Source organism: Melanostigma gelatinosum (genome assembly GCF_949748355.1).
Source record: "Melanostigma gelatinosum genome assembly, chromosome: 12".
Lineage (NCBI taxonomy): Eukaryota > Metazoa > Chordata > Actinopteri > Perciformes > Zoarcidae > Melanostigma > Melanostigma gelatinosum.
In genome coordinates, this window is record NC_136645.1 from 20323107 (window position 1) to 20340909 (window position 17803).

General features: G+C 45.3%; 1 protein-coding gene across 2 annotated transcripts; it reads right to left on the reverse strand.

Moving 5' to 3' along the window:
- Positions 1 to 365: 365 nt before the first annotated feature.
- mypn (myopalladin) lies at positions 366 to 17689 on the reverse strand. 2 transcript variants are annotated; one of them, XM_079280577.1, is made up of 20 exons: positions 17550 to 17689; positions 15101 to 16180; positions 11520 to 11695; positions 11373 to 11424; positions 10827 to 11274; positions 10667 to 10741; positions 10444 to 10585; positions 9163 to 9279; positions 8312 to 9074; positions 6651 to 7739; positions 6432 to 6564; positions 5740 to 5817; positions 3538 to 3759; positions 3292 to 3441; positions 3134 to 3207; positions 2790 to 2916; positions 2502 to 2709; positions 2217 to 2382; positions 1967 to 2100; positions 366 to 1875 (listed from the first exon to the last, which is right to left on the reverse strand). In XM_079280577.1, exons 2-20 carry the CDS (start codon positions 16177 to 16179, stop codon positions 1697 to 1699), a joined length of 5412 nt encoding a protein of 1803 aa, XP_079136703.1. In that variant the 5' UTR covers position 16180; positions 17550 to 17689; the 3' UTR covers positions 366 to 1696. The 2 variants fall into 2 exon arrangements, with proteins under 2 accessions (XP_079136703.1, XP_079136704.1); XM_079280578.1 differs by lacking the exon at positions 5740 to 5817.
- Positions 17690 to 17803: the final 114 nt, after the last annotated feature.

Sequence of the window (17803 nt, forward strand, 5' to 3'; positions counted from 1 at the left end):
GAAGACTCTGCATGCACTGAGCACCACGCAGAAACAGCACCAGCTCCCCGTCCCCTCTCACGCTGTCATTCAAACCACCAGCAGCTCAGCAGAAACGTTACCTGAGCAATGTCCAAACCCTCCCAAGCTATAGAAGACACAGGACATAAGACATCTTTTTCAAAATAAGAATGTGAGTGATATCTCAGACAATCTATTATTTGGTTAGCTAACGTGAAGTTATAAATATTCAAAGTGGGATCATGTTGGGATATCACTTACTAAATGTCTTCAAGTTAGCTATAGCCATAGATAATGGCATAGCTGAACCGTGTTATTTTTTTACATGTTATTTGAAACATCGCCACTCAACACATTCATGGAAATTTATTTTTATTTTTTGGAAATCCTTTATTGTGTGTGTGTAACTCAGCTGGACGAGTCCTTGGTAATAGCAAAAAGGTACGTGTCTGTGACATAGCACCTCCTCCCCCATCTTTGACATCAAAATGCTGTCCCTGCATTAACCTCTATCTAAAGAGGGAAGAAATGAGTTAACTTCACCAGTTAAACTTTCAGCTGCTTTCTAAGCAGCATGCAGCATTACACCCACATGTTCCAGCAAAGTAAACATATCACTCATGTGAATAAATATAACTTTATTCTGAGAGGGACAAAACTATTTTACAAAGTGCAACTTTACATCAGTTGAGTATGTGCTTTTCTTCAATATATTTTTTAACCGACTGATAGAAGTTCAATTATAACCTCTGTGTGACTTGTTGGTGTCATTTCAAAGCAAAGCCAACAGTCTGTCTTACCACAAAACAAGAGCGTTGAGTCTCATCCGACTCATTCCTCCGGTTATGCGTCTCCAACTGTAGGTACGGTCGAGATAAATCGTTGTCCATATAAATATGAATTAAATCACCTGAAGGCCGAACATACTTGAAGAAATATTTTGTGTTTCAACTAGTAACCATGAATGAGAACAGCACCTTATTATTACTATGACTGCAGACACCGTGTGTATACAATATTGCATCAATCATCAACCATTGGCATGCATGCACATGGAAAAAAAACATGGTGCAAAAATATGAACCAGTGATGAACATCAAGAAATGATCTGGGTACATGTCAAAAGAATCCCAACTTGCTGGAGCCATTTCAATAAACTGCTCTAAATGGCACATTCAAATGTCTATTTATATACTCTAAACTACCGGTGATTATTAATGAATAAGTTTATATTTATAGACATTTCATATAAACTTTCACATAAACTATTACTACCAATTCAGGTGTATATTATTTGCATTAAAAATAAGCAGTGCTTGTGCCACTTTGAGAACAGGACTAACGATTAAGAACAGATGTTCACCAGCATTCAGCAACACCCTCACTAGCGTAGCTAAATATGATGTAGAAAACAAACGTGAGTCATTCAAACCGGTCAGAGAAACACTGAAGGCTCATGAGCTAAGACTTTGCAAATCAGTTTTTCTGTATGTGAAGCACAACTTGAGTAAATAGGAATGGTGACAAACCCCACTATCGGTGCTGACAGCTGTAACACAACAACTCATTGCCATTCTACTCTGAGTGTATCACTTCAAAATGCATCACACAAATCACATGGCAAATCTGCTCGTCATTCTCCTTTTAGCGCTCAGCATGTGCTGGGAGATCTCTGGAGGGTCGCCGTGCTGCAGTGTCACAGCTCCTCACTCTCCAGCAGGACTTCAGGAGGGGAGCTGGAGAACAGGATGGGGTTGGTGTCCGACGTAGGGAAAATCGACTTGATGTCGAGCCCCTGGCCCGTCAGCGCTGCGTAGCGGCTGCCGGTACGCGGAGCCATTTTCATGGGTGCAGGGATGCTCTGATGCCACTGAGCTAAAGGCGCAGCAGATAGCTAGCATTACGACCACAATGAGGCACATTTCTTAATAAAGCCGATAGTCACACAGCTGTGCAGAATATTCACCGTAGATATCAAGCCTGCAGGTGCAGGATACAATTCCAGCCTCGTTTTTTGCCGACACTGTGTACCAGCCGGCATCATCTTTTGTTGTTGGCTGGATGAGGAGACACACATATCCAGTTGCATCCTGGGTCATGCTGAAATAAACAGATCATGAAGAGTTCATTCCAGTTCCAATAGAGATCTTTCTAAGCATTAAGTTGCAATACACTGTACTAAAACAGCTACACAGAGGCTCAGAACTCCTACTGACCTGATTCTGGCCTTCGTTTTAGGAATGGTGTCATTGTCTTTCTTCCAGAAGATGACGGGAGGGGGCATGCCCACCACCCGGCACTCCAACCTGACTGGGGTCCCATTAGGAATACCCATGTTCTGCAGCTTCTCCACAAACTGGGGAGGGTGCTTCATCTCTTTCTCTGAAGTGGACATGACTTAGATTACATGAACTTCCAAACAGGGCATGGGCCATCACGCTATTCAACTGACTTGTGTGTGAGCAGTTCATTCCTTTTCATTGAGCGCATCCAGTCCTTACCCACAACTTTGAGCTCGAGACTAAAAGAGCTCTGCCCTGCTTTGTTGCTGGCGATGCACGTGTATGTGCCTCCGTCATTCTGTGTCAGGGGATCAATGACCAGAGAATGGATGCCATTCTCCCGCACCACCATCTTGTGGTAAAGGTCTGGATAGATTGGCCTCCCGTTGACCAACCACATGAGCTCCGGGTTGGGGAGGCCGCTCACCTGTAGGACAAAAAACCTGGAAAGTCAAATAAGGCAAAAATTCAATATCTTTGTAGTACGCACCAGGACCTGCTGCCTACCTTACACTCTAGTCTACATAGTCTTCCTTCATGAGCCAGCATGTCCCCCGGAGGCTCGTGGAAGTGAGGCCGAAAGAATTGCTCCCGGGTTTGCTCACTTTCCACTTCCTGTATGCGGGCTCGCACCCTGAGAAACGCAAACAGAGCACGTTGTGGGGCCCGAATACACGCTTTGACGTCAACCCACGTTGGTCTTTATGTATGTTAGCATTTAATGTTAGATACAAACAATCACAAAATATCACTATTGCCAGGGAGGAAAGTCAACAATTGGCTGGTCCCTCATGCTGCAGAGGGCTTCTTCTTACCTCTGCAGACCACACTGCACACTCAGTCCTGCTCACCTCTGAGAGTGAATCGGTGTCAGTCGGGGAGGTCCTGTTTGGACTATCAAATGACCCGAGCAGCTTATTCGTCCCTGGTGGTCATTAAATATCAAATATCAGATGTTGTAGCAGGTGAGAAGGCGTTGACAGTATGAACAGGAAGTGTGAGGTATCACCTGTGGATTAGCTGCCATGATGGTGTAGTTGCCGTCGTCGTCATTGGTCGTGGACTCTATATGTAGAGCGCAGGTCCCATCCCCCTCTCTTATCTTCTTGTAATGGGTTTTCTTCCTCAAGATCTGCTTGCCATCCTTGAACCAGTAAACCTGATGATGAGAGATGCACATGTGGAGGGTAAAGTGGAGGGATGAAAGTGACAAGGGCATGCTGTCATTCGTGCAGCATGGTTTTTGACCTCTCACCTTTGGGAAAGGGATTCCCACTACTTTACATGACAACGTGACAGGCACGCCTTCCATGGCTCTGAAGTTCTTCAGTTTCTTGTCAAATATGGGCGCGATGCATCTTCCTGTAGGGACGTCATCGTGCTGCACCTCATCGTCCGACTCCTCCACCGGCGTCCGCTCCAAACGGAATTCGATCTCGCTCATTAGCCTCTGCTCGAAGTTGGACACTTTGTACTGCTGGAAAAGTAAATCCACCACATAAAAGTAATCGCCACAGTCAACGTTTGCATTACATCTGTCTCGGACATGAAAGCTTAACACACGGCAACAAATGCTCTTGGAGAAGTATGCGATAACATGCGAAACATGAGATAACGTGCATCTATTAACGTGTAGCATCCGTGGTATTAAAGGAACAATATATTACTCAAATCTCCAAACAAAAACGGTATTTTTGTCACTTTAACCCAGTCGATGATGATTATCATGCAGTGGCATGGCATCTGTCTGCCGGTATCATTCCTGGCTGGTAAAAGTGAAGGTCAAACAGAGTACAGAGGAAGATGAACTCGAGAGGCGAACTGCAGAGTTGAAAGACAAAACTAGCAGGAGATTGTTAAAGAGTGTAAAATGAAAAGGCAATATGCAGGTTTGTGAGTTGAGGTTTTTGTTTTTAAAAAAGTGGACCATGTCATGTTGGCCTTTTTGGGAAAATCTGAAATGCAAAGAGAGGAAAGGGGCTGCACGCTTCAGTGGGGAAAATGTAAAATGTGTTCACTGAAAGCTGGAGAATACAGAACGACACAACAGTAGAGTCGTTCCATTCATTGGCTTAATGAATGCAGGCAGTGTTGGGGAAGCTGCTTTTAAAGCAAAGCTTTGCAAGCTAGAAGAAGTTGAACTACAGCAAAGCTACCCGGGTTATCGAAAGCAACTTAGAAAAGGTAGTTCAAACTAAAACATCTAAAAAAAATCGAATTGACAAGTCAATTATAATAGTTCAATTGTAATTAAATACGGTACAAAAAACTCACAGGCAAGCACTTGTTCACAGGTCATAAATATTTAACTTTTTAGACAATTTGACTGGCTTAAAAAGTCCGTCAGAACGCTGCAGCTCGAGTCCTCACTAAGACCAGGAGGGTGGATCACATCACTACAGTTCTGATGTCTTTGCACTGGCTTCCTGTCCAACAAAGAATTGACTTTAAAATCCTGCTGTTGGTTTACAAAGCACTGAATGGTTTAGGGCCAAAATACATCTCTGATCTGCTGCTACCTTATGAACCATCCCGACCCCTCAGGTCGTCTGGGACCGGTCTACTTTCTGTTCCCAGAGTCAGAACTAAACATGGAGAAGCAGCATTCAGTTTTTCTGCTCCACATATCTGGAACAAAGTCCCAGAAAGCTGCAGGTCTGCTGAGACCCTCAGCTCATTTAAATCAAGATTGAAGACTTTTCTGTTTGCTGCTGCCTTTAATTGAACCACATTCAATTCATATATGAATCAATTTCCTGCATTTCTGCATTTTACTACTGTATTTTATTTCTTACACTGTTTTTAAATTGTTTTTAAATCTCCTTTTCTTTTGCCTTGTGTTTTGATGCTTTTAATGGTTTTATGTGAAGCACTTTGAATTACCTTGGTGTTGAAATGTGCTATGCAAATAAACTTGCCTTGCCTTGCCTTAAGCTCTGGTCTTAAAAAATGGGCTTGTTGTTTTGCACTTGCAGGCAGGCACTACACAAAGGTGAAAGGTCAAGTGTGTGTTGGTGGCTGCCTGACAAACGCATTGAAAGAAAAAAAGGGTCAGGACAGATCAAAGGGGTTTAGTTACACTGGAGAAGCAATTGTTCAATAAAACAAAACAAAAAAATCATTAATTTCCTCTCATGAAAGGAGACATCTCTACAGTTGATATCTCCAAAATGAGGCAACTCACACCAACACAATCTAAATTGATAAATAGCACGACAGTTCAGAGGAGAAATATGTATTTTTGATTTTGGGGTGAACTGTCCCTTTAAACTACTCCGTAGTTCATCACTCCCCAACACTGAATGCAGGTTATATATTAGTACAGAAGCTGGAATGCTTGTTAGAGATAGTAACCATGATATTTGGACAATGACGTTTCTTGATCTCGACCTGAAACATTTTAATAACTCATACAGCCTCGAGCAAACCAGTGGTTGGGACGGGAAGATCCTTGTACCTCATCATAGTTAATGACAGTAGCAGGAATGTTTGGTCCAAGGGGTCTGCTCGCTGTTTCCCCCTCATTACTCAGCTTCTATGAGAGGATAGGGATGGATGAAGACACACATACTCTACACACAAACATATAGGACCTACTGATGGAATAACACACAAGCTAATTGTTAATAGCGTGTGTATGTTGTTACGCTACATGGACACACAACAATGAATGAACTGGGGAGGGAATGATGGCTGATGCTCCGTTGAACTGAAGCCAGTTCCGCATTGCCTCTGAGTCAATCTGAGCGATGTTATGTCCCTTTATCATTTTACATTTTAAGATATCTGTCTTTTATTATCTTTTTAAATATGAATCTCACAATGAATTCATAAGTAGAAGCCTGGAGGCAAGTGAGAATACAGCACAGTCATTGGTTAATATCCAGTAACTACATAACTTCATTCCTAAAAGCTGAAAACAGTTGCTTCCTTAACATTTTACGATCACCTACATGTCAACAAACATTTATTGACATTTATGAGCAAGGATGTGATGGAGGCTGAACTCCACTTTCAATTTGAAGATAGTTCAGAGACAATAATTGTTTGTTTCTGTCGTAGTTTGCATTTATTTATTCACCGCCAGATCACTGCCATTGAAGCAGTCAAAAAAGGAGAAGTCAAGCAGAGCTGGAGACTACTTAGTACCTGTTGATGTGTGAAATGTGGAGTACCGTCTTTAAATCGAAGCTTATTCTCAATATCTTGGAGCAGAATTTCTTTGCTTTCTCGGATGTCTTCAATCGACGGGAGGCGATTCTTTGGTACGTTCTTTTTTAGCCTGAGAAGACAGAAAGGAAAAGTGTATCATAGCATGCGACAGTTCACCACTCTCATGACCATCGTACTCCGTCAGAGAGGGCGTACCTTGAAGGAGCTCCCTTGGGCAGGCCCATTGAGTTGGTGGGCTGACTTGGGGTCAGGGACGGCAGGACGGAGCTCAGGAACGCCACTGGGTTTTGAATGGGGCTTGGCGTGGAGCTGCTGGACGTGGGAGAGGAGGCCTGGGGAGGCGACTGGGCTCTCATGGCGAACAGGCTGTTCAGGAATGCCGCCGTCACCGGTAAGGGTGAGTACACGACGGAGGGAGGGCTGGTGGGAGACTGGAGCACCCTCGTGGGGAAGAACCTGGGTGGCGGGGAGAACGGTGGGAGAGTAGGGGAGCTGGCGGCGGAGGAGTTGAGCTCAGCGGCCAGCTCTTGGAGCAGAGGGACCGGAGATTCTGCCGGAGAAGGACTCCTGACCGGTGAGAAGGGCTGAGCAGCTATGAACTCTTTTGGCCGGGCATAGTTGAAGGTGTGGGAGGTGGCGGTGAGGTTCATGAGGGAGGCGTGGGTGCTTCTCAGTAGCGGAGCAGGAGATATGATCTGCTGTAAGGCTGAGGCCGGACCTGGAAGGGCAGTACTAAGCTTCGGTGCAGGAGGAGGGTAAAATTGGGGCGTAGGTGCAGTTCTGGCAAGAGCTGCAGGGGAGAGGTTGAGGTGGGAGGCATGGATGGTGTTCATCTGGGTTACAGGAGCTACGCTGAAAGGGGGGAATGTTTTCAGCTGTGGGGCAGGTGGAGGAGAGGTCACCAGGGACGAAGTCTTTAGCTGAGGAATTGAAGGAGGGGAGCTCAAAGCAGAAGTGTTGAGAAGAGGAGAAAAGGTGGTGTTGAGTGCTGGAGCAGAGCTCAGAGAGGGAGCAGGGGGAGCGGTGGTCAGCGGAGGTGCAGAGTGGGGCGTCTGCTGCGGGGGCGACGTGGTGTTGAGGATGGGCTGGAAAGGTGGCGGATGGGGTTCAAGGTGCATTCTGGGGGACCACAGCGGACCTTCTTTGGAGCTTTGGACCTCGGGGATCTGGATCTGTAATTGGCTGTGGGACTGAGGCTGGGTGTGGGTTTGGGTCTCAGGTTCCGTCTCCTGCTGCTGCTCCATGAGGACCTGGTTGTGCAGCAGCCGGAGCTGGACTGGGTCCCTGTTGATCAAAGCAAAACTAAAATAAAAAGACCTCCCAAAAAATGACACTATACATGGTGAAAATGAGAGCGGCTCAGTGCACCGCTCTCATCAATTAAGTCCGCGCTGTAGACCCCAGCGGGAACGAGCCAAAGTCGGCATGAAGAATACTCTGCCCTTTTATGGGCTGCCAACAAGTAGTCTCCAAACAAAACACCGTCCAAGCTCTTTCAGCTTTCATTCTAAACAGGAGGCTCTCTTTGGTTTTTTTTAATCAAATTGCTACAATGTTTTAAAACTGAAACAACACAGGACAAATTGTCATTTGTGTTTTAAGCAAAAACAGCAGGAAACAGCTCATCAAAGCATTATTAGAAATATTAGAAGAACGTAAATACATAGAGGTGCACTTACAAATAGAAAACGCCATCCTTTGTTTTAGAAAGCCGGAAAGTCCACATTTGAAGTCTGCATGCATTCAATTGTGAATTGCAACTGACTACAGCTGCTAGTTGAGCTCGAGGAGGAGGAACCTCCCACCCGAAATGAGACTCATGTGCTTGTACTTGTTTTTTTATTTGCTCTACTCACAGTTTGGGTTTCGCCAGCACTGGTGGTGGTCCTTTGTTGACTGACATGGTGTCGTCATCATCAAACTGACTGGACGAGTCACTCTGTTCATCCTCCTCATCCTCAGGCAGTTTGAAGTGCACACGCAGGCCGACCCTGGAGCCGGAGCGTGAGTCTTTGTGGTTCGTCTGGGCGCCTGTCTTTAGGCAGGAGTTAGGAGGGGGATCAGGGAGGGGCACCACAATGAGGCTCCCATTCTGATGGTTTGGGGTCCCCTTGACTTTGGGGCTCGTGTCAGGTGATGTCACCGAAGGTAGGGACACTTCCTGCTCTGCTGAAGTCTCAACCGCAAATTGAGAAGTGAAGGTTTTTGGGTATGAGAGCACCTGTGGTTCTGGACGTGGTCCACTGGGACCAGGAGGGTTCTGGTGGAGACAGGGAGGATCTAGGTTTGGGGTGCTGGTGCTGCGAGAGCTGAGGCAGGAGCCGCTGCTCAGGCTGGAGGGTTCCAGACTGTGTAGACTGCTGCGGAAGGGGTCTGGGCGCAACATGCTGGAGCCATTGGGGTCAAGACGGAGGGTGCTGGTGCTCAAGGGGTCCAGACGTAAGGTGCTAGAGACGAGCGGGTCTAGGCGAATGGTGCTGGAGTGGGGCTTGATGCTGTTGGTCACAGTAGCCTCTGGTTGAGGGATTACAGCGGGAGCTGATGAAGGTTCTTGGATTTGATTGGACTTCACCGTCAAACTGCTAAAAGGCCTCACGTGGTTGTTGCTGTTGCCATTGCCTGATGAGAATCAGACAGATACATATCAGTATTTTCCATGCTCTGTTATACGAATACATGACAGCTAAAAGTGAAACAGGAGGGTTACCTTTGACCCTTAGAGTCGCAGCGCTGGACACAGTTCCATAGTTGTTGCTTGCTGTGCAAGTAAACATCCCTGAATCTTCAGGAAAGACCTCAGCAATGACCAGAGTGCATATTCCCTCTTGAAGTAAAAAAAGAAAAGAAAAAGAAGTGATACTCACATAATCAAGTTAGTGTGGTATAACTGCATTATATTAACTTCTCAGCTGGAGAGTCTTAAATCGACTGAGGAAAGATACAGGACTTGTGTTTCAGATGCCCAGCAGTGATGCTTCTTTGTGTCACTGGGGCTGAGAGTCTATCTGCAGCTACAGCAGGTTGAAGTGGTTTGACGCAGGATGAGACACTACCTTATATGGTCCAGGGAAAAAGCAGCCCTGGCTTATGTAGAAGAACAGCAGCAGCCTTCACCAAGGACTATAAACACTTGAGCAGATGAATATGTACACACTGCGGCATCATACACAGATAGGCCGCTGCTATGGTGCAGTCAACAGTTCAATTTAATATGTGATTCAGCTGGAGATCTGGGCTCTGAAATGGAAACAAGCACCAAAATCATGGTGAAAATGTGCTAAAAGTTATGGTTTAACAATATGTAGCACTTCTCTGAGTCATTATTATCACTGATCACATTCCACAATCAGTTGATGCAAGACGACCTTTCTTTTTAATTTTCTCTGAGAAATACATTTTGTATATTTACGCTGCTAAATCCCACACTGTAACACTGTATTATGAGATGTTACCATTTACAGTATTTACACAAGATTTCGGCATGTAAACACATTTGTAACCTGAAAATATTTTTCAGCGTTTTAGGCTCATTAATAATATTCCCTGCATTGGACAGGATTAAAGTTTTTACGAAAAAGGGACTTTATGTTTTAATGTCTTACGGCAAGATGGATATATAATTGACATACAGTACACTAACAGATTATTAAAGCACTGAAAGTAATCTCTTTCATTAAATCTGGCAATTTGGAGATTTTTGTTTTTATTGTAGCATCACTGTTTTTTTATTATTTGTCTGCATGCCAAGGTTTTTAAGAAACACAAAACTGACATTACATAAATATATTAAATTAAACTGAACTTGTTGAAGATGCAATTAAGTCTTTAAATCTTAATTCATACATTTTTCGAAAAACTCCGATATTCTTTATGAAACAAGGCCTGTCAAATCTGGCACACAATCCGCAGACACAGCGCTCTTGAAGATAATTAAAGCACATTAGCAAGTCCAATAGTACGGCAGTAGTGGGGCAGCAGAGGAGCTTACTGTTCTGCAGGATCCTGAAGTCAGGCGAGTCCTCTATGGTTTTGCCCTCTCTGTACCAGTCCACTCGAGGTGACGGTACCCCTTTCACACGGCACTCTAGCAACACCAGCTGGCCTTCTGACGCAAGGAGGTCCTGCAGGCTCTGGTGGGACAAGACAGTGTCAATGTTACCTCAATAAACGCATTAAAGTAGCTGTAAAAATTGAGTTGAGAATGACTTTACCTTTGTGAATACAGGGGCAGCCATGATGGGTTGGCCGTTCAACCCTTGTGGATAGTTGTGGATGGAGGTTTGACTCTGAAGATAAAAAACACACGGAGGACGTGTTCATTCAAACATAGAAAAACAGTCATTTGAGAACAATTAGGAAGGAATCTTTTACCTCAGGTTGGGGTGTTTGTGTTGGAGCAGATAGGACAGGCAGTGCGGACGAGGCCACTGCGCTCAAAGGCAGTGATCCAGCTATCGATGCAGCTGTCTGCAATGGCGGTGGTGTTGCTGTGACAGATGTCGACACCTCCTGGACTTCTGAAAGCTCTGTATCACCAGCGGGCAAAGTAGGAAACACCGGCACAGGTGACACTGTGGCCTCCTCCTGAGCAGAGTGAGCTGTGGATGCCACAGATGTTCTAGAGGACTCTGGGACTGGAAGAACGGTGGCCGATGTCCATACTGTTAGAAGAGGTTCTGGGATGATTTGGTTCGTTGTTGGAGAGGAGAGCTGCTCATCTGGCTCCTCAGTGGCTGCTGCAGGTTGGGATGACGGAGAGTCTTCCCCTTCTACAGAGAGAGTTCGGCTCGCTGGTGGAGGTGAAGATTTCTTCTGTAGCCTTTGAAAATCACAGAGGGAGGAAAGGAACAGTTTCGGGAAGAATCACATCAGTTATTGTTTTTATCAGTGTCCCATGACAATGTGGTAAAAACTCACTGGGCTTCATGTTCAAGGTGCTGTTCCCCCTCAGAGTCCGTAGAGGAGGCACCTGTTGGTTCGAACAAACAAGCGCACACAACTCTGTCACTGGCAGCGTTTAACTGAACTGTAAAAGCGTCAGTAACAAAGAACCGGAAGAATCACCTTCGACATAGATCTCCGCTGACGTTGAGTCGGTGCCATAGAAATTCGATGCAAAGCAAGAGTAGCGTCCGGTGTCTTCCTCGAAGGCCTCTGTGATGATCAGAGAGTGCAGCTCGCCGTCGGTGATGGTCTGAATGTCGGGGCTGTTCTCCAGCTCCTTGCCTTCACAAAACCACCTGTAATCAAGCATACGCGCCCAAACTGCTCAGTGCAATGCCACATTCTTCCACATTTATATTGTAGGATTTTCTGTTATTTTTTAAAAGCATGTATGTTGGAGAACATCCCCTTTTGGGTAAATTGCACCCTACGGTTAGCTTTGAAGGTGCACTATAGAGTCTTTATGAGTGCGTCTCTCTTTTGTTTGTACCGTGCATGAGCATGTGTGATGTAAACAACGCCTGATTTGAAGTATAAAAGAAGTCGACTTTGCAAATGTTTTATGAGGAAGGAATTGCATTCAACACGTTTGTTAGACCTCGTGGTTACAGCGGGTTTGGATGAGAAACACTGTAAACATGAACCCTCACAGGTCGTCAATAATGTGCTTCCATCAATATTCTGCACATTAAATTACTATAAATAGATATGATCACCACTCCATACATGTTGGTCAGAAGTGGATGAGTATGACTAGCCTACGGGACAAGCGTGGTGAGCCTCAGTGCAAATGGACATGTCGGTGGGTAGTGTATGTTTGAATGAAATGGTTACTGCCATGTTCACACCGTATGTACAATCTGTGCTGTAACTTTATCCGAGCTGTTTCCAGCAAGTACTCCACTCTTTTTCCACTTCAGTGATATTGTCATATGAACTAACTGCTGATTCAGTTGGACATTCCTACTCTTGCTTTATCATAACCCTATCTTTTCACAGTTATCTTTTTCCTTCTATTAACATTCTGACACCATTTCTATGAGGCCGGTGCCATGTGATGTCTTTCCCAGTTCCCTAATAGTGCCCCTGGCTTGTTGCCATCCAGCAGAGTTATGCAGACCAAGAGAAAACTGTTTTGATGAGCAAGCCCTATCCCGTTCCCTGTAAGACAAGAAGCATAGCCAGAGCACCAGTTCAGAGGCTGCTCCGATGAACTGTTGATGTTATGAAGACGAGTGTTTCATGAAAAGTGTGGCCACCTAATTCTCAAATCTGGCGTTTTCTTCATTTCTTTTCTGTTGCCTTTATTGATGTGGTGAAAGACGAGGGATGACATGCAACAAAGGTCTCTGGTTGGATGCAAACCAGGTTATATCAGGTCAGCGTCCTACAGCCAATAATCTGTGTTGTAATCTATAATTTCATGCTGTCAAATCATGAATAAATGGGCAGAAATCATGTTAAAATAGGATTTATGACAAGAAAAACGTTCTACCTGGCTAACATTACATACCAGGCATTAGTCCTACTAAGTAGCATCCAGTACATTGGAGCTGCAGTTGGCAACAGTCTATTTATTCATTGTAAAACTATAATAGTGTACCCAGAATATCCCCTGTCCTGACCAGCAACATAATGCAGCGGCCTCGACGTCAAAGCTAATCTATTTTGAGCAGAAGAGGTCTCGGTGCTTTATAAAATCCAGCCAATGAAGATACAGGAATGAGGTGATGTGTGACTCGCTGGCAAGACGTCATCACATCATCATAAATCATTTCCAGGGCTTTTAACCGGGCTCACGGATCACATACAGTATATGAAACACTTTTTTTCAAATAACTACGCAGGCAATTACACAATTATGCTCGACGCTCAGGAGTGGGCTGTCAATGTTCTGCCTGTGGCGAGCCATGTCATTTCTAATGCGTAAGGGTCTAAATTGAAAGCGTGAGTAGTCGAGGAGGTGGCACAGACAGACCCCGCTCACTGCACCTGTCAGGGCTATTTTCCCTCTGGACTTCAGAACCAGGGAGGAGATCCCCCGTTGGAGCCTGGGAGCTCTGACTGGCTGACCCAATCACATATATGCATAATGCTAAACATAGACTCAGTACACACACACAATGCTATAAACCCTGACACACCAGAGACAGAACACCAATGCAAACGGATGGGAAATACGAACCTGACAACTCTATTTTGACTCATTTGAGTCATAGTTAGTAACCCAGTAGCTGCAGGGGGGGGGGCAGGAGGAACAAACACACGCATCACACAAGAGTCAATGAACAGAGCTTTATCTTAATATAATATGTCAAATTAAAGCCAAGCTTGGACACCATGCTGAGGACGTCACATTTTTTTAGAGCAGAAACCACTGAAACAGAACTCAAACCCTCAAGACTTGTACGTTTGTAAGACACTGAGACCAAAAACAAACCGTGTAAAGATGTGGTGAAGCAATAACAGTACAAATCATCATCTTACCAAACTCCTCATGCTTCTGTCAAGAGCTCAGACGGTTCCATTATCAGACGCAGCTCCAGCTCACAGTGCCAGTCCAGTCTAAAAATGGCAGAGAGCTACATTCTCCCCGGACACGTACGTATGTTGGTGGCTCAACAATGTCCAGTACGACAAACAAGCCTGTTGCCCTTAAAACCTCAGCTTCAGTTCAGGCTTTGTTTTCAGGTCCAGGTCCAGCCAGAGTTTCTTGTTCGTCTTCTAAATGTGCTCTGCTTTACTCTGATACCAACTGAATACATCGAGAGCTGTACATTTCTCTCCCATTTCGGCCCATTTTAAATGTTCTTGATTAGAGTGAGACCCTCATGAGAATCTGATGGTTTTCTTCTTAAGAACGACACAGAGACAAATGTGATTCCCCTTTGTCCCAGACATTACTCTGACCACCAGCGAACACACACACACACACACACACACACACACACACACACACACGCACACACACACACACATACACACACACACACACACACACACACACACATACACACACACACACACACACACACACACTTCAGGATCAGCTGTTGGCTATCATCACACGTCACTTCCGTCTGCTTCTCCCCCGAGAAAGAAACATCATTCATCTCAACTCACACATCTCAAAACGCAAATAATTATTGAACATTATTGAGGACTCAGACATGACTCCATCTTTAACACAATGTAGACACTAGAGTCTGCCTGATGCCCATATCGGTATCCATCAATGTATTTCCTGTTTACTGTTGAAGTTAAGTCTAGTTAGTTCACTTTTTAGAAACCTACTGTTGGGCTGTTACATCTATGAATATGCATGATATAGTTTTGTCTGCAAAAAGTTCATGACTAAAGTAACGAGTAATTAAAGCCATACATGCAGTGGAGTAAACGTGCATTATTTCTACAATAAAGCATATAAAGGAAATATTTTAGCAAAGTACAAATCCCCCAAATGTATACTGAAGTACAGTACTTGAGTAAAACTAATATCGTGACACCTTACCCTAAACTCTTGTAACATCTTCTCCAGACAAAAAGGTTTTTTAAAAGGATCCAGATCCTCATGTACTCTGCAAAAATCTCCACTGACCCTTTTCAGTGAGACTCATTGTGAAAAAGCATGGAAGCAGAAAGTCTTACTGTATCTTCTTAACACAGAGAAATAAACCAATATCAGCAATTGTTTGCCTTACCGGACTTCAGGCACAGGGAGACCTCTGACAACGCAGTCCAATTGGACCTTGCTGCCCTCGGGAACCTCCCTGCTTTTCAGTTTCTGGATGAAGAAAGGAGGCTCACACGGTGGCTCCGCTGGGTATGGACTTTCTGTCAGGGCACAGTTTTCAGCCTCCTGCTCCACCTCCTGGGAAACATGGTCGTACTGCGGCTCCTCAGGAATCCTCCTGTCCTGAAAGTCCACATGCCCAATCCCAGAGTCCAGCTGGGCCTCTGGTTGGTGGCTAACAGCGGGGCTGGCTCTCTCCTTCTCCACCTCCACGGACACGACAGAGCGCTCCCTGTTGTCTGGGCCGAGGGGATAAACCATCTCATCGTTCTGGCTCTTGTTCTGGTTCCTACTCCTGTGGGATTTGCACGATTTCGGTCGTACCCGTTTGGAGCTGTTGGCCTTGAAGAGCGAGGAGAGCTCCTCAATGAAGTCCGCTGCCTTGTTGAGGAACTCTTTCTTGGACTGGTTCTCCGGACCATACGGGGCGTTCCTCCCCGCACTGTCAAACTCGTTGAATCCCTCACCGGTGTCCCTCGTGTTCCGGATCATGTTTTCCTGCCGTGCGGACGCTTTGTGCATCCTTCTGTCTGATGTGAATGTTGTGTGTGTTGCAGGCATTTCTTTGAGGTCAGAGGCTGGCTTGGTAAAGGGCACAGCGGAGGGGGCAGGAGAGGGGCTTGCAACAGATGGGGGTTCAGAGGAAGAGGCTGAGGAGATGTTGGAGGGGGTTAATGGTGGGACAGAGGCCTTGACCTCTGCCCTCTCCTCCCGAGGCTCATGTCCGATGGCCTGGCGGGCCAGGTTCACACTCTTATCCAGCTCCTCTTGGCTGAGGAAGGCCGAGAGGTCAGGGAATTGGGGATCGTTGTGGCCCACAGAGTCCTCGGCCTTGCCTTTGAGTGACGGGTAGATCTGAAGGCGTGAGGAGGAAGCGTCCGAGCGGCTCATCTCGCTGTGGCGCTGCTGGGCTCTGGCCTCCGCCAGGTAGCCCTCTGTTAAGAGCTGAGACAGCGACGGTGGCTGGTCAATGTTGTTCTCTTGCATGCTTTGGAAATAATGAAAAGACATTCAATAACATTCAACACACAATTCAATTCCCAATTTGTGTGGAAAAATACGAAATACTCATTTTCCAACACATTAGTGAAAAATAAAGTGAATTGACTGTTCACCATGATGGATGGATGGATGTCTGCAAGCTAATGTTCAGACTGCACTGAAAATGAGTGAAACCATCAAAACCACCAATCGATTACTGGATCGACAGAAAAGCGAAAATTCCACCTTCTTAAATGTGCAACTTTTATTTATTATTGGGATACTATAATCTTTGGGGTTTGGACTGTTTATCAGACCATAAAGCAAACAAGCAAGACGTCCACTCGTTCTCTTCACTATGTTCTCTTATGTTATAGAACAAATGATTGATCGGTTTGTCAGATTGTGAAACTAATTTGCAGACTAATTGTAAGTGGAAGCCGTAATACGCTGTAATGTAAAGTATACACAAGTTGCAGTCAATAGGATGAACTGTGCAGTCTTTTAATTTCAACTAAATAAATAATGACAAATAATATATCTGATACATACAGTAAAGAGCTAATATGAACATATACTGATACGTACCAAAGATATAATAACTCACTTAATATTAATATTTGACTGCAGTTGATCGGGGGGGATATGTGGTAAAAATAGTTTTTTATTTTAGCCTAATTTCAGCCTTCCTCTCGGCTCGACAGGGTATCAGGTTCATGCACTGAAACCAGAACTGGAGGGATACAGGCAGGCTTCCACCTCAGGCCAACACTTATGTGACGTTTAGTCTTTGCACAACTCTTTGACACTCGGCATGAGCAAGCTATTGAATACAGACACGAGATAGGGCACACATATGCTACTGACACTCAAATCAGCGCAATTAGGAGAGGCAGTGATGCCCTTCCAACGGACCCGAAGCCGCAGCTGTTCTGTACATTGATCCTTTGCAAACAGGCTCCAAGCCCACCGAGTCATATCTAATAATAGCGAGGGGTCAGTTTACACCAAGAAAATCAACACACACAAAAAAAGCAGGAGCCCCTGCATCCCGCCAGCCCTTGTTACCGTGATTTTCGATCAGCCACAACAATCACTGATCAAATGACACAAAGGGAACTGTAATTATCATGAATGGGACACTGCTGAGTGAGCTGACACACCGTCACAGCCCCACGCAGACAAAACGGGGCCCCTGGCTAAACCCAGCAGCACACATCCAGGTTAAGATAATTCAATTGAACGTTCAAACAGACGTAAGCTCGAGCCTGTCTGAGGATCAATGTCAGAGATGTTCCGAGGCTAAACACGGCATATGAGGCTGATGTCAGTCCACAGCACACTGAACAATGACATTAGGGGCTGGTGTGCTTTACCTTCAGAATGAACCCAGCTGGCCCCTGTGAAGGACTGGTAAATCCTCAGAGTGCACCTGTGATTCTGGTCTTCTGGGGAAATCTTGGACACAGGCAGCTGCCCAGCCTTCCCGGCTTCAACACACAGAGTTCACCTTGGAGCTTACGGGAGAGTATGGAGCCGAGCAGGGTAACCGGTCACCAGCACAAGCAGCAACATTTGTCAGTGCAGCAGTTGCAGGTTATTTTGGGGAGGCCTGGCCCATGTGTCTGGG